At 36.6% G+C, this 23,749-nt stretch overlaps 1 protein-coding gene across 2 annotated transcripts in view; it reads left to right on the forward strand.

The window, feature by feature from the left end:
• LOC111154675 (eukaryotic translation initiation factor 4 gamma 3) overlaps positions 1–23,749 on the forward strand; it is a 373,624-nt gene that overhangs the window by 260,319 nt on the left and 89,556 nt on the right. For both annotated transcript variants that reach the window (XM_022514486.1, XM_022514485.1), the window contains 5 exons: positions 3,501–3,634; positions 5,165–5,284; positions 5,662–5,772; positions 12,134–12,304; positions 19,558–19,755. In XM_022514486.1, coding sequence (XP_022370194.1) covers positions 3,501–3,634; positions 5,165–5,284; positions 5,662–5,772; positions 12,134–12,304; positions 19,558–19,755 — 734 coding nt within the window. The remainder of the gene's footprint in view (positions 1–3,500; positions 3,635–5,164; positions 5,285–5,661; positions 5,773–12,133; positions 12,305–19,557; positions 19,756–23,749) is intronic.

Here is a 23,749-nt window from a genome sequence, read left to right on the forward strand (position 1 = left end):
CTGGCAGAGGATAACGGTCAGTGCTAGGCTAGTGGAATTCAACAAGAGGAATTTTACTTAGTTTTTACTTAGTTTTACTTAGTTTAATTGAAAGGGCTGTTTCAGTGCTCTTTTATGCTCATCATTTCACAAGCCTTAAACACTTACCCTTATTACATGTAACACACTGACATTTTTCACTCTATTCTCTTTTTAAAATGTTGGCTCAGTCAGTAGAACAAGTGACTCTTGATCTCAGGGTCATGAGTTCAAGCCCCACGTTGGGCATGGAGCCTACCTAAAAGGAAGAATGAAAAAAGAAACAAAAAGAATTTTAAAATGTTGGTTGTAACTCACTGATTTCACAAGAGAAATTTGTTGACAGAAATCACTCTGTGGAACTGAACTACGGTCATCAGAAGCAGCGTGACTGGCTTATTAAGCACATGCAGTATGAGACGTGCCCTGTGGAACACATGGTGACCCTCGGAGGCTCTTTCATCTTCAGGCACCATCAAGTCCATTAAAATCTGTTCCAATCCTATATAACTCATGATTGACTGAAATTTTCAGAGTGATGTGGCATGGACATGTGGGGGAAGATGGTTCATTTGATCGAAAGTTTGGGATAGGTACAACGTTTTTCACAGTCTGCGAAATCTGAGTGACTTCTATGTGAGATTAGATTTGAAAGCAGAATATCAGACATCAGAAATAATCTTAGATAAAAATTAGTGATGTACAACCAACATTTTTTAACATGGAGAATAAAAAATTGTCAGTGCATTACAGGAGCAAGGGCAAATATTATTTTAAGAATCTTTGATTTCTTTTATTTAAATCTGTATTTGTTCTAAAAAAATTTTTTTTTAAATTGTATTTGTTCTGAGTCATAGAGTCATTCTATTTCTCATTGGGAGTTGTAGTAAGAAATGATGAAAGTCACTGATAGCCACCACCTTAATGAACTGGTCTTTCACTACCCGTTAACTGCTGCCAGTGGGCTTTATGAAATTGTAGGGGTACGTTACAGTGAAATTTTCTTTTCACTTTAGGACTCAGTATACTAAAATTCTGAAGATCTAGGCTTGTATTATATCACGAAGCACTTGTGGCTACCCCAGCCCTTTAGGAGATTGAGACACTCTTGTCGTTTATAGGAATGAGTGTGTGTGTGTGTGTGTGTGTGTGTGTGTGTGTGTGTGTGTGTGTGTGATGTGTTTTTGAGTAAGCTTTATGCCTAGCATGAGGCTCAGATGCATGATTCTGAGTCCCCTGCTCTGCTGACTGAGCCAGCCATACGCCCCCTTGTCAGTTATATTTTTATCTTTTGGCAAGGAAAAAGTACCCAACCGTAGGCCCCAAGCATATTGAACAACTAAATTGTAATATACCCTTGCAGTAATTGGAAAATGGCAATTTAAAATTTATTTTTTTAAAGATTTTATTTATTTATTTGGCAGGGAGATAGAGCACAAGTAGGCAGAGCAGCAGGCAGAGGGAGAGGGAGAAACAGTCTCTCTGCTTAGTGGGGAGCCCAGCATGGGCTTGATCCCAGGATCCTGAGAATGTGACCAGAGCCGAAGGCAGATGCTTAACTGACTGAACCACCCAGGCTCCCTGCCAGTTTAAAATTTAGATCCCAATAAACTGCCTGCCTTTTAATGAATATAAGAAGATAATAAGGATTTGGTTGAAAATATCTACAGTGTTCTCACAGACCATCTTGAGTCTATCACCTATATATTAAGAATCACTAACATAAAAAAGGACCCAAAGAACTATCGTGAAGTGATCTGGGGCCTGATTTTGATGAGAGTTTTGTTAATTAAAAGAAAAAAACTGTGACTTGCTTTCCTTATCCAACAAAAATTTCAGGAAATTCTCCAATTTTATATAATGAGATTAGGATTGTGAGAAATGATAGCTATAACAATAGTCATAGTAGCAAAGTGAGTGCTATGGCAAAAAACTAATTTGAAATTAATATTAAAAATATTATTATTGGGGCGCCTGGGTGGCTCAGTGGGTTAAGCCGCTGCCTTCAGCTCAGGTTATGATCTCAGGGTCCTGGGATCAAGTTCCGCATCGGGCTCTCTGCTCAGCAGGGAGCCTGCTTCCCCCCCCTCCCTGTCTCTGCCTGCCTCTCTGTCTATTTGTGATCTTTCTCTGTCAAATAAATAAATAAAATCTTTAAAAAAATAAAAAATAATAAAAATTTAAAAAAAATTATTATTGGTGGGAATAACGATAGTGCCACTCCTATGGAAAACAGTATGGGGGTTCCTCAAACAATTAAAAATAGAGACACCATATGACCCTGTAATTCTGCTTTTGGGTATTTACCCAACGAAAACAAAAACAGAAATTTGAAAAGACATATGCATCCATGTGTTTATTGCAGCATTATTTACAATAGCCAAGATATGTAAGCAACCTCAGTGTCCACTGATAGATGAAAGGATGATGAAGATGTGTGTATATACATGTGTTTTTGCATGCATGCTGTACCCACACACGGTGGAGATTACTCAACCATAAAAAAAGAATGAAATCTAGCCATTTGCAACAGTGTGAATGGATCTAGAGGGTATTATGCTTAGTGAAATAAGTCAGACAGAAAAAGACAAATACCATATGATTTCACCGATAACGTGGAACCTAAAAATCAAAACAAAGACAGAGACAGAACAATCTGTGATTGCCAGAGGATAGGTAGATGTGGGTGGGCAAAAAAGTGGATTAAATGGATTAAGAGGGTCAGACTTTCAGTTACAAAATAAATAAGTCACAGGGATGAAAAGTACAGCGTAAGGAATGTAGTCAGTAATATTGTAATAACTTTATATGGTGACAGGTGGTTAACTACACTTACCATGGTGAGCCTTTTGTAATGTATGTAATTGTCAGGTCACTATCTTGTATATCTGAAACTAATACAATATTTTGAGTCAACTATACTTCTAAATAAAAACTAGTTATATTATATATATATATGATATATATAATAAAAACTACACTACTAAATAAAGTAAACCATGGTCGGGGGAAAAATTATATATAGCTGGTTAGCCTTTTCAGAATCTTACAGAAGTTATTTGTATTTGTTTTGTGTCCTTTTGCCTTTTTTTCCGTCCAAAATAGCATTTCCAAGTGAACACCCGAAGTCTCCTTTTACGTGAAACTAAAGAGTATTATAGATTCCTTATTTCTGAGGTATTTAAAGGCTTGGTAGTTTATCTAATGAGTATTATTACATGTTTCTGGCCAAAGGCTGCTTAATGTGTATATTAAGTGGTTTCTGTAGCAATTTCAGATTACAAGCTAATGGTATTCAGAAGGGATCAAGGAACATAAGACAGTTTAAAATTTTTACATGACATTTTCTGACAGTAGCTCAGTGTTTGCTTTGTATTTTAGTCTATGACAGGGTAAAGTGAACATCGGAATCCAGTTTGGACTCCTAGGGGTTATCCATATAATGACCCTAGAGACTTGTTTGTCTGCATCTCTTTTTCTAGATTCCTGGAAGCCTGCTGACACTGAAGGCAAGAAGCAGTATGACAGGGAGTTTTTGCTGGACTTCCAGTTCATGCCAGCCTGTATACAGAAACCGGAGGGCCTGCCTCCCATCAGTGATGTGGTTCTTGACAAAGTAAGCTGTATACTCAGAGAAAGCTCTGTCTTTCTACAGGGACCTGGACTCAGTTATTAGTACAGATGTGTGAAGTATGAGTGGTTTTTAGGAATTGTTAGACTATATATGTATTTGAATTAAAATATATAATGTTTAAGTCTTAGAGTTTTCCTACATATTATTGGATTTGGGGTTTATTGTGGATTACTGGAACTTTGGGGTTTGGTGCATATTTGAGTGGTATTGTTTTAAAATCCATTCATTGCCTGCTTATTATTGCTATTGCATAGTGATGTAAAAAATGTGTGTCTGCTGGGCTAATACGGCTAAAGGGATGTGGAGCTCTTTATTCACTGTTCTGAGATTCCATTATGGAGTTAGAATGCCATTGAGGACAGGTCAGATGCATAAGAGTATATTTGGCAAATCAAACAAGTGGTAATCAGCATAATTCGAATAATGTTATATCTCAGAATTTCTCTAATAAATACTTATAGTGATTACTTTTCAGTTTTGGCAAATAGGCATCTTTTCTCTTTACATCTGAGCTTAATAGTGGATATAGGAAATTAATACAGTATTTATTTTGTCTTTATTAAGTTAAAAAGAGTAGAGTCAGATGTGTAGCTGCCCAAGTAATTTTATGTCTCTCAATGATGAACCAGTGATGATGACAGAGCTTAAAATATTTTTGTTTTGAAGAGAAAATACTAGTCCTTTTTGAAGCATAGAGGGTAACTTTTTCAGAACGAGATCTACCTCTTTTTAAGATTTCCAGCAGCTGCTTATCCAATCCCTATGTATATTATTCTCCTCTTTAAAGCAACAAGGTTTCTTATTTCTCTTGGTATCTAAGTCTTCTCTCTTGGGTACTTACGGTAGTGCTAATTTGAGACTGTTTAGAGGGTGGGTTTTACATACCCTAAATTGAGTTATCCTCTAGAAGATATTCTTTGTTGTCTCCCTACCTTACTGGTTTCTGACTTAACCCAGTTACTAGTTGATTTCTCCCTGAGCTACTTCACTTTGTTTCGTCTGCCGTCACAATACATGCCTATACAAAGCCAGATAGCTCCAATTAACAAGGCAGATTGAGTGAGATTTTTAAAATATCTCCTTTAGAGACTTACTGTTCACTGAGAATATTTGCTTTGCTAACCATAAAACAACAACAGCACAATTGACATAAATGATAACAGGATTTTTCAAAGCAAGTGCTCTGATGTCCTGGTGAATATCCTGGAAAGAATTCCCTCATTTGTCCCTACTTCATAGGATCTGATAGCTTTTCTTGTGCCGTTCTGCTGGTCCTTGAGTGTCTGTTGAGCCGGTCTACTTATTATGTCTAGCCTCTCCTTGGAAATTTTAGGCCTAATCACTCCCAGGAATAAGTCCAGAGAAGCTACCGTAGTTCGGATTGGACTTCACTGCTTCAGAAAGCCAGTGTTCGCCATTTCAGCTGACATAACTTTTCAGTCTGAGTTTTTACTTTCAGGGCACTGAGTGTTCTGAAACTTGTGTTAAGCTTTCCTTTGCTTCTTCATGCAGATCAACCAACCCAAATTGCCAATGCGAACTCTGGATCCTCGGATTTTGCCTCGAGGACCAGACTTTACTCCAGCCTTTGCAGATTTTGGAAGGCAAACCCCTGGTGGAAGAGGCGTACCTGTAAGTGCAAGTTCCCTACAACCCAATTAGTTAGAAACTGTTAGAGACTTCATGACAACTTGTCTAATGGCAAGAGAGCGGCATTTTTTCGTTGATTCCTCTAACCAAGAAGACTTAGAAGAGCTGAAGACTGTCTTTTTTTCCAACTAATATTAAAGCAAATAAAGAATACACTGAGTTGTTTTTACCTGCGAGAAACTGGTCTGCATTAATTTGGCCTTGATTTTTTTCCATATTTTTTTCAATTGGACTGCAGATGGGTTAAAAATAGAGCTAACCTTAAATAAGATTCCTGCTTTATTTTGAGGTGTCCTGATGTAGTTGAGATCTCTGATGACATTCAGCTAATGGTCATCTCTTTGTCTTTGTTTCTACAGATTTGCAAAGTGCAGAGCAGGCATGGATTGCCAATTCTGGAACAGAGCAAAGCCCCAGCTTGTACTCCACTGGCGATGTCGCACCCACCCCTGAAGAGCCTGCCTCTAGGGGTGCGCTGAATCCTTTTTTTTTTTTTTTTTTTTTAAACAATAGTCTCTGGTGTTATGATATTTTCTGTTTTGTTTTTCTCACTTACTGTAGGTTGTGAAGTCACTGTATGAACACATGACATGTACAAAAGAGTGCGGTGTTGGTGTACTGCAGGTTGCACTTACACCCCCATTGGCAGGCTCTTCAGCGGTAGAAGTGACGTCACCAGTGGAGTTATGCTGGGGCACTGCGCTGTGCAAGATGTGGCAGGCTGTGCCTACTCCCTGCTTTGTAGACTTGCAGAAAGCATGGGGGAAGGTTGCCAGTGATGTGAATACCTGTTTTTCCCAAATTGGAGTGGTACAGAGAGCACTTAATTTAAACTTCTGGAGGAGCTTGGAGTTTGATGTACATTTGCAAATCTACTTTATTTTGTTTGTAAAAATACTTTTATTTAAGGTGACACTTTTTATTTTTCCCATCACCTTTTTATTTCTGGAGTGGCAACTTTTGAAACCTGCTTTGGAATAAGACGGTACACATCAGGAAACAAATGTCGCTTTGTAGATACTTGAATTATTTGTTGTTTGCCTGCAGCCAAATACTAATTAAAAATACTTCAGTGCCTATAGTGCGTTGAAGGCTTTGTAAAACCTACAGAAAATCTCCTTAATTTGAAGCATGTGATTTATTGAGCATTACCATCTTAACAGTATCTCTGTGTGTGATTTTCTATTCTCACCCAGGTTGGAAATTTAATCTTTATTTTCTGTATACTAAATTAAAATTTTTCTCAAGTTTTAATTATCTCACCAGAAAGTCTTAGAAAGCAGCTTTTTAGAAACCATTTGATACCTTATTTTTCAGCATTATTTCCCTTTTTGGTAGTGTAAAGTTGTGTTTCTATTAGTGTTTGTTTTTGTTTTTGTTTCGGTTTTGATATATATCTTTGCTTTGCCAAACACTGGAAATAATGTTGATGCCATTTTTGATTAGTTTCAGGTTAACAGCATCTGTCATTATCATATTGCTCTTTGTTCATATGTCACTCACAGAAGGTATGATTTGACGCGTCTCATCTTCCAGTGTATACTGCCACTTCACATCACTAGCTTGCTATTGTTTAATAACTAGGTATAGCAAAAAGGAAGTGCTATGGACTGAGAATAAGCCATGTCTCTTTTAAAATATTGAAATTAGAAAATGAATTTTAAAATGATCACAATGTGTGTTTGCCCACTAATCTACCTGCTTACATATGTAAATGAGTTATTTGGTACCAAGAAATATGATTGGAAGTGAGCCATTATGAGGAATTTGTAATGTCTCCAAAAGGGTTAGCTCTAGTTATTTCACTTTCTTTAAATAGCTCTGTCAGGTGACACAAGCTAATTTTTAAGTAAAATTGTGATCTGTCAGAGTAATACTGATATGTTAAGCCTAATGCAAGTATTTATTCTTCCAGCATCTCCCACAGTTAACAAACTTGCTACACTTAATTTGTCCTGCTTATGTTGGTATGTTGTTGTGGATTCAAATGGGAATTTCATAGGATATAGCTATGTAACCAGTAAAGGAACAGTTAATAATGCTGTTTGGAAAAAAAGAAGCAGTCTTACTCTTCATCGTTTTTGGTACCAGCCTCCCAATTAGCTTATAAATGATTACCATCCAAAGATCTTAAGATCTGCTAGACTTAATTCTTCATGGTGTGGCTTTAAGTAACTATGACTCCTACTATAAACTTCTCTGCAAAAGACTTATTACAAGTGGGTATCCTCTCTCTACCTTTTTAAAAGTCGAATTACTTAGCAAGTGTGATGTTAATTTTTTTTTATTTTTTAAAGATTTATTTATTTATTTGACAAAGAGAGGGAGACAGTGAGAGAGGGAACACAAGCTGGGGGGAGTGGGAGAGGGAGAAGCAGGCTTCCCGCTGACCAAGGAGCCCAATGCCTGGCTTGATCCCAGGACTCTGAGGTCATGACCTGAGCCCAAGGCAGATGCTTATGGACTGAGACACCCAGGTGCCCCTGTGATGTTAATTTAAATGGTAATCTGGGCAGACATCACAGAAAGTGCCCCAAGAGACATGTATGAAAGAGAGACAGTGGACCGAGACTAGTCATTTACCATTCATATTTATTTCAGTTAGCTTTGAGGTTAGCTGAGCTTTTTTTTTTTTTTTAAATATTTAATTAATTTATTTATTTGACAGAGAGAGGTGGAGAGAGGAAGCATAAGCAAGGGGAGCTGTAGGCGAGGAAGAGGAAGAAGCAGGCTCCTCACTGAGCAGGGAGCCCTATGCGGGGCTCAATCCCCGGAACCTGAGATCATGAACTGAGCCGAAGCCAGACACTTAACCAACTGAGCCACCCAGGCACCGCTAGCTGAGCTATTATAAAAATTCTATGGGCATAGAGGTTTCCTGAGCTTATATCATCCTTCCCTTTCTCCATAAATGAACACTTGGCTGTTTCTCTTTAAAACATGGTAGGATGATTATTGGTCCTGTTTGGGTAAGTTTAATGTTATAGTCTATGAGATAAGAGCAATGTATATTGCTCAGAGATGGGTATTGCTTTTTATTTAATACATTTAAGAAAAATATATGAGAGAAGGTACAAAAAAATTAAAACTCAGTTCACCTGGGGAAAAAATGCATCTCACTAGTTAATCAATGCCAAAAAGATTTTTTTTTTAAGATTTTATTCATTTATTTAACTGAGAGAGCATAAGCAGGAGGAACAGTAGAGGGAGAGGAAGAAGCAGCCTCCCCGATGAGCATGGAGCCTAATGCAGGGCTTGATCCCAGGACTCTGGGATCATGGCTTGAGCCAAAGAGAGATGCTTAACCATCTGACCCACCCAGGCACCCCAATCAATGCCAAATGTTGATGTTTCATTTGACTTGTCACATTTTTGGACCCTGAGCACATTATACCTTAAAATTCTTCTGCCAGCCAGGGAGTTCCTCTTCCAATCAGGATTGTCTCTCCTTTAAGCAAGGAGACCAGGCTCAGGCTCATTTTTATATATGTACACTTCATAACTCTTTAATTTCATGTGTTTAGTAAATAAATCATTCATTATATATGGTGCATCTTTCGAAGGATGCTGTAAATTTGATAGTTTGTATTAAGCTTTCCACATGCTCACACACACACCAAAGGACATGAAATATTTAAGGTTAATATATCAATATAGATAGCACTTTTTTATATAAAAGTGTTTTTTTTTTTTTTAATTTACTTATTGACAGAGACACAGCAGGAGAGGGAACAGAAGCAGAGGAAGTGCGAGAGGGAGAAAGAGGCTTCCCGCTGAGCAGGGAGCCTGATGTGGGGCTCAATTCCAGGACAGTGGGATCATGACCTGAGCCGAACGACTGAGCCACCCAGGCGCCCCTAGATAACACTTCTTTAAAAAGTTCTTTTTCTTCTTTTGTATTGATGATAACTTACCTAGTTTTTAAGGTCCTTTTATATGTCTTATATCCCTGATCCTCATAATATAACTTCCATGGGTAGGACTGGCATTTAATGTATGAGAAAGCCTACGTTCAACAAAGTTCAGAGACCTGCTCACAGTAACTTTGCTCATAAGTAGCAGAATTGAACAGTCCTTTTGTCTTCTAATCTGCCTCTTTTTCTGCTGCACCATAGTCTTTCCAGGCACTGATGTTCCACATAATGATTTCATTTTCAGAGTATAAGCATGAGTACATTAGAGATTAATTTATTAAGTGTGTTAAGCATTTATAAGTATAATAGATCTGTTGAAGACTCAGTATTCTCGGTTAAATATTTGTGAACGATATCTTTGTTATTATATGCAGTGAACCAAATAATTTTCAAGGTTGTCTTGGCAGCTTGCACGTAGGTTATAATACCAATTTTTTATCTGGGACTAACAGTTTATGTTATCTTTTTAACACTTACTTTCCTTTGAAACATTGTTACCTATTTAGTAATATTTCTCACATCTTATGCAGTTCATTTGAAATCCATATATATTTGTCTTAGAGCTGGTACAGAGATTTGGCATAAGTCGTATTTACTTCCTACATTCAAATCTCACTGCATAGTCATTGATGTTTCCCGTAAGTACGTTCAGGGAATGGAAATTTCATACTTCATTCAAACATGATTAAAATTATATCCCCAAGTTGGGGCGCCTGGGTGGTGCAGTCATTAAGCCTCTGCCTTCAGCTCGGGTCATGATCCCAGGGTCCTGGGATCGAGCCCCACATCGAGCCACACATCAGGCTCTCTCCTCCACGGGAAGCCTGCTTCTCCCTCTTCCACTCCCCCTGCTTGTGTTCTCTCTCTTGCTATGTCTCTGTCTGTCAAATAAAGAAATAAAATCTTTAAAAAACATTGTATCCCCAAATTATGATTATTATGCCTCTTATCTGATTTTGACATAATTACCTTTCATTACGCCCACTAATCTTTGTTCTTGACAAATTTTTATGTGCAAATGCATGGATTAATTTAAATGTCCTATGGTATAAGTTATATATAAGTTATTTGAACTAATCCAAGCACTGAAAAGATTTTAACCCACACTAGTTACCCATTCTTGTTTACACTAGAATACAACCTGAATTACAAAAATCAGATAATATTTGGTGTGCTACATTCTCTTAACAGAATTGTTTTGGGGGTGCCTGGGTGACTCACTTGGTTTAGCGACTGCCTTCGACTCAGGTCATGATCCCAGAGTCCCGAGACAGAGTTCCTCATCAGGCTCCCAGCTCTGTAAGGAGTCTGCTTCTCCCTTTGACCTCCTCCCCTCTCATGCTCTCTCTCGTATTCTGTCTCTCAAATAAATTAATTAAATCAAAAAAAAAAATAATCTTTATTTCTGTTTAAAAAGAGAGAAAAAGAATTGTCTGGGCTATTATATCAAAGTTTCAGTTATAAACAAATGTTTTTATAATAAGACTGTCCAGTTTAGCACCTGCTCCCTGTTGGTACTTTTCTAGTGTGATCCTCTTCAGGTCCTTTTTAGTTAAACTATGTGTGGTACCTCAGGTTTTTTAATGTGTACCAAATACTCTGAGATTGTATCATTCATTCTGAGTACTTAGCTGGATATATTTGACAAGATTAGTGTGCATTGCCCAGGAAGGCTATCTTTTGATCCTGATACATGCTTGATACTGCTATGACTGATCAGGGCAGATGGTGAAGTATAATTCTGAGAATGAGTGTTGTTTAAAGGCTTTCAGTCTTGCCAGTTTCAGCCTCAGACCCTGTATTTCTTAGAACCTGTTTTTTAATATAAAGCATTGGAATTTAAGTTTCTGCTTCCTTCTCTGAATCTTCATATAAATTCAGAAGGGCAGTATTAGGGCACTAACAGAGATATGATTCTGATCTATATGTCTTGTGTGACTTTTTTTCCTTCCCTCTTAAAGTTTAATTACAGTATTTATTCAGGATTTAGAAAATGATATAACGAGCGCTCCTGGGAGACTCAGTTAAGCATCTGACTCTTGGCATATGTCATATGCGTATGACATATGCATATGTCAGTATGCAATAGGTCTGGGAGGAACAAAACTTAAATCAACCCAAATGTTTAATCTTGAAAAGTTATTTCCTGGCATTTGAGATAGCAACTGTTAGTGATATTTTAATACACAGAATGCAAGTTTTGCTTCATTATCTCTAACAGTAATTAGTCTTAATCTGATGACCATTGTGACAGGCCAGCAAGTGTTTTTAACAGAGTGAGTATAGTGGGACTCTAGCAGGAACTAAGAACTGACAAAGAGAAGACATTTTTTTCAGGGAACAATTTAGTTAAATCTCATTTAATGATTTAAGAAAGACTTACTTTAGTATTTCTGGCCCAGGAAGTTTACAGGGATCCATTAAAATCTGTACTAAGGCTGGATGTCTATGCTATAAAGAATTTTTGTGATAAAATTGTATTTGCATTTCACACTGGCAGTATAGAAACCTAGTTTTTGAAGCAGCTTTGTAACTGTGATGATTACTGCCTGTGAATTTGTATAATTATTCAAGTGAGCAGTGCAAAGTCACACAGCTAGTGAAAAATAAAGCTTCAGTTTGGGGTATTCTTTTTTGTTAAGAATAATAGCAGTATCAAACAGAATTTTCCATCACATTATCTAATTTAGGACTTCAGGGTTAGAAACTGTAGTAGTGGAGAACATTACACTGATGGTATTCTAAGGTTGTCCTCCTCTTCTCCCCCAGAAAGATCACATCAAATTGAGTGCTTAATATCCATATTTGCATGTAAGAAATGTTCAGTGTGATCATCAGATTTGACTTGGGAAGCACAGCAGAGGCAGTAAATTTTACGTACACTCTGTAGAAATAATAAAGAATATTCTTGTCCTAGTTGTTGAATGTTGGACCACGAAGATCTCAACCTGGCCAGAGAAGAGAGCCGAGGAAGATTATCACAGTCTCTGTGAAAGAAGATGTGCACCTGAAAAAGGCAGAGAATGCCTGGAAGCCCAGCCAAAAACGAGACAGCCAAGCTGAGGATCCTGAAAACATCAAAACTCAGGTGAGAGGGGCGCCTGGGTGGCTCAGTGGGTTAAGCCGCTGCCTTCGGCTCAGGTCATGATCTCAGAGTCCTGGGATTGAGCCTCGCATCGGGCTCTCTGCTCAGCAGGGAGCCTGCTTCCTCCTCTCTCTGCCTGCCTCTCTGCCTGCTTGTGATCTTTCTGTCAAATAAATAAATAAAATCTTTAAAAAAAAACAAAACAAAACTCAGGTGAGAACAGAAGCACATTCTCACATTGTTTTGGAATTACAGTGCTGTTGTTTTAATGTGCTTTGACTTGTTATTTTGTCCTATTAGTATACTAGAGATTTTAGTTCATGATTTTTGTACATTTTTTTTAAAAGCATTATTCTAAAATCTTTAGCATAATGGGTGCCAAGTACCTACTATTTTCTTGTTTGGTTGTCAAAACAACTACTGTATCTAGAGGGTTTATATGTCATAGACTTTGATCATTTAGGCTTAGATCAATGCTTGCTTTTCTTAAAAATGTGTTTTTAGATTCTTAGTACCCTATGCTAGTCCAGTTAGCATATTGCTTTATGTCTCCTTGTCAGGCCTTCATTTCTATATTAAGTTAGAATTTAGAAACCAGTCTTGTTTTGGAATAAAATTGAATTCTTTGCATCTTTCTATGCATACCTGCCTGCAGAACTCCTTAGGATAAATTGAATAAATTCCTTTAATCCAAAAAAAATTAATTTTTGTGTCAAATTATATGGTCTTCATTCATCATTTGCTGTACACACAGTGCTATTTCCTATACTTGGGTTACCTCTACTATCTTTTTTGGATTTTTTGCTTCTAGGCACCAAGACTAGAGTCTTCTCTTGAATTTTGCACCTCTATCAGAGTTCGCCATCACAGATCATATGCTGACTTGTCAGTGTCTCATTCCTTAAATATCTTTCCTCTCATTGTGAATCGTTTAATATAGCAGTGAAAAGCTTCAGCTCTAGAGACAGGCAAGTCCTATTAGGCAAGTTCTTAATCTCAACTGTAAAATGAAGATACTAATATTACCTGCCTTTACCTACCTTATGGGGCTATTTTGAAAATTGAATAAAGTCATATAAAGCAGTTGGCATGGTTCCTGGAACCCAGGTACTCAGTATGATGATGATCTGGGTCAGATGTGTGCCTTATACATCTAGATCTTAATTCAACACCAACATAGTAGATATGTTATTCTTAATTCAACACCACAAATATAGTAGATAGTATACTTGATAAACAAATAAACTAACCAACAAAGTTGTTCATACAAATCAAGACCAAGATGAACTTATTCATCACAAAGCCATGCTGTCAGACCTCAACTGGCTGCTTGTCTTTGTTCATCTTTTTAGTGATTTCCTCAGCCATTTGTCCCTAAGTACATCCTCCTCCAGAGTCACTGAAATCAAGTATCTAATTTCTTTTCAATGTATCTCAACCTTATTTTAGAAATACCTTCTGTATCTCTCCCTCCAATCCTTCTGAGAAGTGCTGATTGATAAGGTGCCTAAATGACTTACAAGGATAGGTAAAATTCCTGCTGAATCTTTATCACTGAAGGCAAAGAGGTCTTGTTTTAGTAGTTAAGGCACTTGTAGTCGTGCCTCATTTCATTAGATATTGCAGCAGCTATGAAGGAGGGAATAGATATTTTCCTTCTTTTATATATGAGAAAATTGAAGTATCAACAAATTAAGTTGCCCTCGGTATTGTGGAATGGTCCATTCGTTGCACCTTGTAATCTGCCTGTTTACTTTGTAACAAAGTTCTCCCTATTACTGGTTAAGTTTTATTTTCAGAAACCTAATTTTGTTTTGAGGAATCATTCATTAATTGGCTAAGTTTTCTTTAGTGAAAAGGTAAAGCAAACCCAGTGGAGAATTAATAGGCTTCTTTTTCAGGGTGAGTACAATCCTCTTGTTATTGATACTTTTTCTTCTCTGAGTATGGTGCATCTTTGCTCCATTCCTTCTCTTTTTTGGTGTTTTCATTCTTCTCTTTTGCATAGGTCTACATCATGCTGACCTGGTGTTCCTGCTAATTCTGTTTCTTTACTTTTTTGTCAACGAGTGGTTTTATTGTTGCCACTCGACTTCTAAAAAACTCTTTCATTCTAACTTCATTCCTACCGCTGTATTTTAACAACACTATGAATAATACCAATGACCTTATTTTTCCTATATCATAAGATTTCATCTTCTCCTTGAGGTAGTTCTAAGAGTCATTGCCTCATGATTTGTCTAGACTTCAACCACATATACTACGGTATATGTGGTCCCCTGCTTATGTCTCTCTTCTCTTTTCTTGCTATAGCATTCCTACTGCTTCTGCCTGACTCTTCTACCTGAAGGACTGATTTTTAGATGTCTACCGTAGCTTTTAACCTGTCTTTAATGACCTCATTTTCAAATAAAAAAAAAAATACCTCATTTTCTCTCAACAACTCACACACTAGCCCTATGCTCTTTCCTTGTTGTTCTCTATTCCCAAAATAGAAAACCCTCACTAATAACTCCTTCCTAAAATGTTTTCCCTTTCTAAAATGTCTTCTTCTGGGTCGCCTGGGTGGCTCAGTGGGTTAAGCCTCTGCCTTCCACTCGGGTCATGATCTCAGGGCCCTGGGATCAAGTCCCATATCGGGGTCTCTGCTCAGCAAGGAGCCTGCTTCCCCCTCTCTCTCTGCCTGCCTCTCTGCCTACTTGTGATCTCTCTCTGTCAAATAAATAAATAAAATCTTTTAAAAATTAATAATAAATAAATAAAATGTCTTCTTCCCTTTCTTTTTTACTTTTAGTTGTTTTCTTTGTTGGTGGTGGTTTTTTAAAGATTTTACTTATTTGTTTGAGAGACAGAGAGCATGAGTGGAGGGGTAGAGGAGGAGGGAGAGGATCAAGCAGACTCCCCACTGAGCAGGAAACCCCCATGCAGGGCTCAATCCCAGGACCCTGACATCATGACCTGGGGACCCTTAAGTCAGACACTTAATTGACTGAGTATGCAGGCACCCCTAGTTGTTTATTTCTTTTTTTAATTTTAGTTTTTATTTGAGTATAGTTGATACACAGTCACTTAGCCAGCTCTTTTTGTCCCTCATAACCTGGCCCAGTTCTCATTTGCTGGCTAACCCATTGCCTCTGACCTCTCTAATACATAAACTGCTCCCTTCTGTGCCTCCTAATTCACCTGGTGTTTGCTCATCACCTCACTTACAATTATCTTGTCTTTGCAGCTGAAGTCAGTGGTCTGGAAGGCAGCAACTGTGTGTGACACTTTATTTGTACCTGGTACAGAATTTGTTGGGCCTCAAGTAGATGTGAATTAATGATTTTCAGTAAAGTTATTGTTTGATGCCAATTTCTTTTTTTCATTGATGTATAATTGACATAAGATCATGTTAGTTTCAGTTTATATACTGTAATGATTTAACGTTTATGTATATCAAAATGGCCACCATAATTAGTCCAGTTAACATCTGTTATCATGCATAGTTACAAATTCTTTTTTCTTGCAATGAAAACCTTTAAGAGCTACTGTCTTATCGACTTTTGATGCAATATGCAATACAGTATTAACTGTAGTCACCTTGCTGTTCATTACTTTAATAAATTACTTTTTTATCGTAGTTTTTAAGCTCGGATTATCATCTGAAATATTTGAGATATTTGAAGGCTGTGGTTTTTTTTCCTTCTTCCTCCCTCCCTCCATCTGTCTTTATTCTTCCTTTCCCTTCTCTCCTTCTTTCTTTCTTCCTAGAGAAGGAGAGAAAGAGAGCGCAGGTGCATTTTCAGAGGGAGAGGGAGAGAGAAACTCAAGTTAGACTCCCTGCTGAGTGTAGAGCCCAACATGGAGCTCCCTCCCAGGACCATGAGGTCATGACAAGAGCTGGCTGCTTAGTGACTGAGCCACCCATGCACCCCCAAGGTTGTTTTTTCTTCCCTCTTGATATAAAGCACAGATTGTTTTAGATCTCACCAATACTATCAATTGATTGAGGCAATTGAGAGAGAAGTTTGGTGACTTTGCCCACCCCTAAGAAACTTAATTTTTTTTTTTTAAATAAAAGCAGTGCTAACTCATTGCTGAAGAAACCTGACTACATAATTTTTTAAAGATTTAAATGGATTTATTTACTATCTCCTTCCTAGAGAAAACTATTAACATATTGACATGTATTCTAAAAATCCTTATATTCAGATACTAATTTTTTAGGGATCAAATAAAACATTTTATAGGCCTTTTCAGTTATATCATGGTTTCATGGATTTTTGTAACTTCATATTTTACTGAGACATAATTTACATTTAGTAAGCTTTACTATTTGGTGTATAAATCTGCAACTCTTCAACACACATAGGCATGTAACAACCACCACAATCAAGATATGGTATGTTTTTATCAGACCCCAGAAATTTCCTTGTGCTACTTTATATCCATCTTCTCTCTGCATGCCCACCTCTAGCAGTCACTAATCTGTTTGTCCCAATAGCACTGCTTTTCCCAAAATACCAAATAAATGGAATCATTTTGAATGTAGCTTCTTTCACTTGGCACATTCCATTTGTAGTCATGTATGACTCATTACTTTTTTATTACCTGTTAGTATTCCGTTGTTCCGGATACACCATAGAAGTTTATCCATTCACAGGGGAAACAGTTTTCAGGTTTTGGCAATTATGAATAAAAGTGCTGTAATCATTGTATAGGATTTGTGTAAACGTAAGGTTTTGTCTCTTGAGGTAAAATTGTAGCTATGACATCTGTGAATTATCTAGTAAGTATAGGTTTGACTTTATCAGAAAATGCCAAACTGTTTGCCATGGTGGACAGTTTTGCGTTTCCGGCAGCAAGGTACAAGAATCCCAGTTATTCCACTTCTTCGTCAGCAGTTGTTACTTTGTGCTTTACAAATTTAACTGTTCTAATGCATATGTGTGGTAGCATCTCATTGTTTTAATTTGTGTTTCCAAATGAATAATATATTCAATAAACACATCTTTTCTTGTGCTTATTTGCCATTCTTGTATCTTTGGTAAAATTTCTCTTCTTTTACCCTGTTTCATTGGCTGGTGGTTCGATTTTTGAGAGTTCTGTGTATATTCTGGATACAAATCTTTTATCAGATGTGTGTTTTGCAAAAATTTTCTTCCAGTCCGTGGTTTGTCTTCTCGTTCTCTTAAGAGTATTTTTGCAGAAATGAAGTTTTCAACTTTGATCATGTTGAATTTATCAACTTCTGCATTTATAGGTTTGCGCTTTTGTAATACCTAAAAAATCTTTGCATAACGCAAGAATATAAAAATTATCTCCTTTCATATCTTCTAAAGGTTTACAGTTTTAGGTTTTACATATCTGTTTGTGATTCAGTTTTAATTAATTTCTTTATTTCATGGAGGATATGGATCAAGGTTCTTTTTTTCTTTTCTTTTTCTTATGTATAGCCAGTTGTTCCAGCACCATTTGTTTGGAAGGATTATCCTTTTTCTCAGGTGCCTGGGTGACTCACTTGGTTAAGCGTCTGTCTTCAGTTCAGGTCATGATCTCAGGGTCCTGGGATGGAGCCCTGTGTCAGGCTCTTCCCTGCAGCTTGTGCTCTCTCTCTTTTGCTCTGTTTTTCACTCCCTCTCAAATAAATAAAATCTTTTTTAAAAAAATCATTTTTCTATTCAGTTTTCTTTGTACCTTTGTTGAAAATTGGTTCATCATATATGTGTGAATCTAGTTCTAGACTTATATTCTGTCCCAGTGATCTATGTGTCAGTCCCCTGGCCAATATCACAGTGTCTTTGTAGAGTAAATATTGAAAATAGGTTGTATGAGTCCTCCAACTTTGTTATTTTTCAAAATCACTTAGGCTGTTCTCGCTTTTTTCCCCCCCTTGTCTTTTCACATAAATTGTTGAATCAGCTTCTTGATTTTTGTCTAAAAGCTCCAAAACCCTACTAGGATTTTTATTTTGATTGTTTTAAATCTATAGATCAGTTTAGAGAAAATTGACAGCTTAATAATAATGAATCTTCTAATACAGGCACATGACATAGGTCTCTTTATTTAGGTCTTCCTTTTTTTCTTTCATTAGTGATTTATGGTTTTTATCATATAGCTCTTGTAGACCTTTTGTTAGATTCTTAACTAAGTAGTTCATGGTTTTTGGTGCTATTGTAAATAGTACTTTTAAAATATGTAATTTCTAGTTTGTTCCTAATATATAGAAATAAAATTGATACTTGTATGTTGACTTATATTCTGCAATGTTGTTAGACTTATTTATTAGTTCTAGTATCTCTTTGTGGATTCCTTATGATTTTCTACATAATCATATCATTTACGAATAGAAAGTTTTATTTCTTCCTTTACAATCTATACAGGTTGTAGTTCTTTTTCTTTGCTTTTTTGCACTGACTAGGACCTCCAGTATGGCTTTGAAGAGGATGGTAAGAATGGACATTCTTGCCTTGTTCCTATTCTTAGAGGGAAATTACCATTAAGTAGAGTTATATATGCTTTTTTTCCTAGTTGAGGAAGTTCTCTTCTGTTTTTAATTTGATGAGAGTTTAAAATACCTCCTGCTACCTCCTACCTATTATATCATAATTTAGACAGATTTTCTATTTTAGGACATTTAAGTTATTTGCTATAAAGGGGTAGTGATGAAAGTTATTGTGGCTAAAATCTTTTGTACCTATCCTTAAATATGAATAAATTTCTAAAAGTCTAATAGTTGTTTTGAAAGATTCATCATAAAGGTGCCTCGGTGGCTCAGTCTGTTAATCATCTGCCTTCAGCTCAGGTCATGATCTCAGGTTCCTGGGATGGAGTCCCTCATCAGGCTCCCTGCTTAGCAGAGTCTGCTTCTCCCTCTTGCTCTACCCCTGCCTCCTCCCTGCTCATTCTCTCTTGTTCTCTCTCTCTCAAATAAAAATAAAAAATAAAAATCTTAAAAACAAAAAAACAAAAGATATGTCATAGTTTTAAAGCTTTCAATACACCTTGCCAGATTGCCTTGAGAAATGTACCAGATGATACTCTTGCCAGTGAATATACCTAGTTCCTAGAATTCTCATCAGTTATGGAAAAGAAGTGATATAATGGTTTGATGTTTGTTAAAATAGATTTAATTATTTCTGTTATGAGTTCACAATCCTTGTTAATTTGGGAAGTTGAACTTACAAATTATAAACAAAATATTAATCCTTACAGAAAGAATCATCCTGTCACGGTTACTATAACACTGTTTTCTTTTTTTGTGGCCCCTCTAGGAACTTTTTAGAAAAGTTCGAAGTATCTTAAATAAACTGACACCACAGATGTTCAACCAACTGATGAAGCAAGTGTCAGGACTTACTGTTGACACAGAGGAGCGGCTGAAGGGAGTCATTGACCTGGTCTTTGAGAAGGCTATCGATGAGCCCAGCTTCTCTGTGGCTTATGCAAACATGTGTCGATGTCTAGTAACGGTAAGAAGAGAGGAAGGAGTAAAACCAGAAATCTCCAAGAGGTATATTCTCCCCTCACTACACATTCTTCCCAGAAGTGTTATTGGGGCAACATAAAGGGGAGAATATATTTTTAGCACTTTTTAATATGTTATTCTCAATGTATAAAAAGAATCTTGTTTTATTAAAATATATCCTCACCTCTGGAGGGGATATGGAAATAGACTGAAATAGGCCTGATATGTTCCCACCCAGCGTGAGCAATACTGAATAAGTTTTAAATTAGTAATGTGAAATTATTGGCCTGAGCAACCTACCTCTCCTGTTGTCTCTTATAAAGTGAATGCTTACATTCACATTTAATTCAAAACTGAAAATATATTGGTTCTAATTTGAGCCTCAGTGAAATGAAAAGATAGTTATGGTCATAAAAGTTTCAAAAGTGATCATTTCATCTCTTAGAAATTATTAGATTTCTTTCTCTTTACATTGTCCACAGCCATTTAATCTCTACAGCCTGTCAAATCTAGGGCAAGACAGAATGGGAGACCAAAGAGCTTCTGGTTAGTGTTCATTGTCCTCTGTTCTGCAGTCAGAACACTACCATGTACCATCTGTGTTTTCTCTGCCTGTTACTGTTACCCAGGTACTTGTGTCAGAAACGTGTGTCCTTTAACATTTGGGGTTTTTTTCTTATCACAATTCATTGTCATTTGCCTTGTTAAAAGTGCAGAATTCTGTCATTCTCCCAGTATTTTTGAGTTCCTGTGTCAAAGATAGGGAAGTCTGTTGTGACCTAGAAAGTTTACTTCTTCTGTCTTTAAGGAATTTAAAATTCGTATTGGGAAAAAAAAAAAAAACAACGCAAAACTTAGCATTTAACAAAATGATCACTTAGAGCATATTCTGTGAAATTGCAATATGTTGATGCTTGAATGGATGTTCTAGACCTAAAAACCAAGTAGAACAAAAAAGAAATGACTGTGTTATTGGTAGAGTGACAGACTGCTTCTGTGAAGCAGGTGGCGTTCAGGGTGGGCCGGAGAGGGTTGGCGGTTGTTGGGGGGGAACAAGTGTAGAGCAGCAAAAGCTCATGTCTGAGGCAGCGCATGCAGCACATTAGTCATAGATACGGGCCTTTCATCTCACAGTTCTGGCTTTAAATTCTAACTTTAAAATTTTAAGTTCCTACTCTGCAAGCTGCTAACTCAATAATAAACTTCATAATAAATTATAATGAATTGTTATGAACTTTGTAACTTCATAAAATTACATTACCTCATTTTTTAATCATAAAATAAGATTAAGTCACACAATTTGAGGCTATTACAATGATAACATTAATTTACTAATAATATAATTTAATGAGATTGTTTATGTAAAGTTCCTAGCTCAGTATTTGACCTGTATCATCCCTAAATAATTCAGAATTTTATTGGTGGTGGAAAAGATTGCAAAGGTCTTGAAATGCTGGCTGAATAAGGACGATTGTGATAACAGAAACTATCTATTTAGCTCCTACTAGGTTGCATTATGGGTAGATGCTTTACATATATTCTTGTTAATAGCTATTATAACCCTGGAAGTTTAGTATTATTAGCCCCACTTTACTGAACAAGAAACTGAAACTTAAAAAAGGGTAAGTAACTTGCTTAAGGTCACATAACTAGTAAGTGGCAATGCTAGATTCCAAGTCTAGGATTCTTGAGCCACTTGCCATATTTCTTTCTAATGTACCATACCGTAGGTATCTGAAGGCAGACTAATTTTCCATCTCATGCTTCTCATTTTCCTTGTGGCAGGTGGCAACCATGCCATCTTGTAGCCACTCATTAGAACTAGGACTAGATCCCAGATCTCCTGGCTTATACTTTAGTGCTTTTTACTAATTTTAGATTTAATCCTACAGGCAGTGAAGGATTATTAATTTTTTTGTTTGTTTTTAAGATTTTGTTTATTTGAGAGAGAGCACAAGAGAGTGGGGGGAGGGGCAGAGGGAGAGAGAGAATCTCAAGCAGACTCCCTATGAAGACGGGAGCCACATGTGGAGCTCGATCCCACAACTTCCAAGAGCACAACCTGAGCCAAAATCAAGAGTCACTTAAGGACACTTAACCAACTGAACCACGCAGGTGCCCATGTTAATGTTTTTTAATAGAAGAGTGTCTTTGCTGAAAATAGCCTTTGGAAAGGCAATAATAGAAGGTAGATTAAAATACAATTATAGATAAACCAACCACTTATGTGAATTTTGTTATGATTCAGCCCTTTTTAAATGAGATTGATTAAACTTTACTAGCTTATTTTAAATTACAGAATAACCTTTTGGAGTAAGTGCAGCAGTCTAAGGGGTATTCAGAGAGAAAGCTACTGCTGTTCTTTCAGCCCCATCCAGTAACACCTCCCTTTGTGAATGGTTTATATCTGTACTTCCACAATTTTATTTATATTCATAAAAGTATATAAACATATATACATACGTATAAAGAGGATACTTTTGGTTTTGTAGTAGTTAAATTCTATCATGTATGTATTTTTTTGCAGTTTACTTTGTTTTCACTTAATATGTTTTGGGCATATCCCTACGTCACTACAGAGATTTTACTCCTACTTTTTTAGTAGTTGCATAATATCTGAAGATATATATATACACATACATGCACCATAGTTTCCCCAGCCTTTTCTCTCTCCCCCTCCTCTTTTTCTTCCATGTTGTTTCTCCTTTTTTGGTTTTTGCAGGTTTTCTTGGAACCACGGGCAGCACTCCAATAAACACCAAAGTATACTTCCTTTATTTACATGTTGAGGATTTACTTTTTTAGTATAAATTCCCCCAGAGTTATATACCAAACAATAAAAGTTTTTAAACTTTTTAAATTGAAGTATAACAGACATACATGCTATTGGGGAAAAGAAAAATCCCTCATTTGTTGCTTTTGTCAAATGTAATGATACAGTTTCTTTCTTTTTTTTTTTTTTTTTAAGATTTTATTTATTTATTTGACAGAGAAATCACAAGTAGGCAGAGAGGTGGGCAGAGAGAGAACGGGAAGCAGGCTCCCCGCTGAGCAGAGAGCCCGATGTGGGGCTTGATCCCAGGACTCTGAGATCATGACCTGAGCCAAAGGCAGAGCCTTAACCCACTGAACCACCCAGGCACCCCTATGATACAGTTTCTTCATGGCTGATCTTAAGCCAATTAACAGTTTGACATTAGTTCACAAAATATCAACTGAATAGTTGGCATCCGTGACCCAGTATGAGCTAGCTTTAGCACACCATTACAACATGCATACAGAAGGTTATACAGATCATTAGTGTACAGCTCAGTGTATATCAGTGAAGGGAGCATACCTACCACCCTGGTCAGTAAATAAAACTATACTGTTCCTTATTCCTTAAAAGTAACCACTGTCATGGCTTCTAAGACTTTTGAGGTACTGAGGGCTTAAAATGAAAGGGGGCAATGGAAATAGAGTCATCATTGGTTCCTACTATGTAGGAAATACAAAAATCAAACAGTCATGGGAATAATGAAAATCCAAATAAGAAAAGCTAATCTTTTAGAAAATTGAGACCATTGTCATGAATGAATGTTGGGGAAATTTTTGTTTAGCAAGATTAAGATTCAAAGTGAATAACAGAAAGCTATCAAAACTTGACTATTAAAATTTACAATCCTTGGTGTGTAGCAAATGATACCATAAATAAAAAGATAAAACCACAGCATGGCAGAATCTATTTGGAATACGTAATAATTGATAAAATATTAAAATCAGAATGAAGGAGAAAAGTCGGTAAGAAAACAGCCCAGTTAAATGGGCAATTTGTAGAAATAAAAATCTGTTAGCTGATTAATTTAACAAGATATTCAGTGTTATTCATGATTAGGGAAATAACAAACCGTAGTTCTATAGAAGTCACACTTGTTAGAGTAGGGAAAAAATGAAATCATTTTAATACAGTCACTTTGATGAGTAATTAAACAATAACGTTGAAGATGTTCATATACTAT

The sequence above is a fragment of the Enhydra lutris genome, unplaced genomic scaffold (assembly GCF_002288905.1).
Source record: "Enhydra lutris kenyoni isolate GAN:26980312 unplaced genomic scaffold, ASM228890v2 scaffoldscaffold38, whole genome shotgun sequence".
Taxonomy (NCBI): domain Eukaryota; kingdom Metazoa; phylum Chordata; class Mammalia; order Carnivora; family Mustelidae; genus Enhydra; species Enhydra lutris.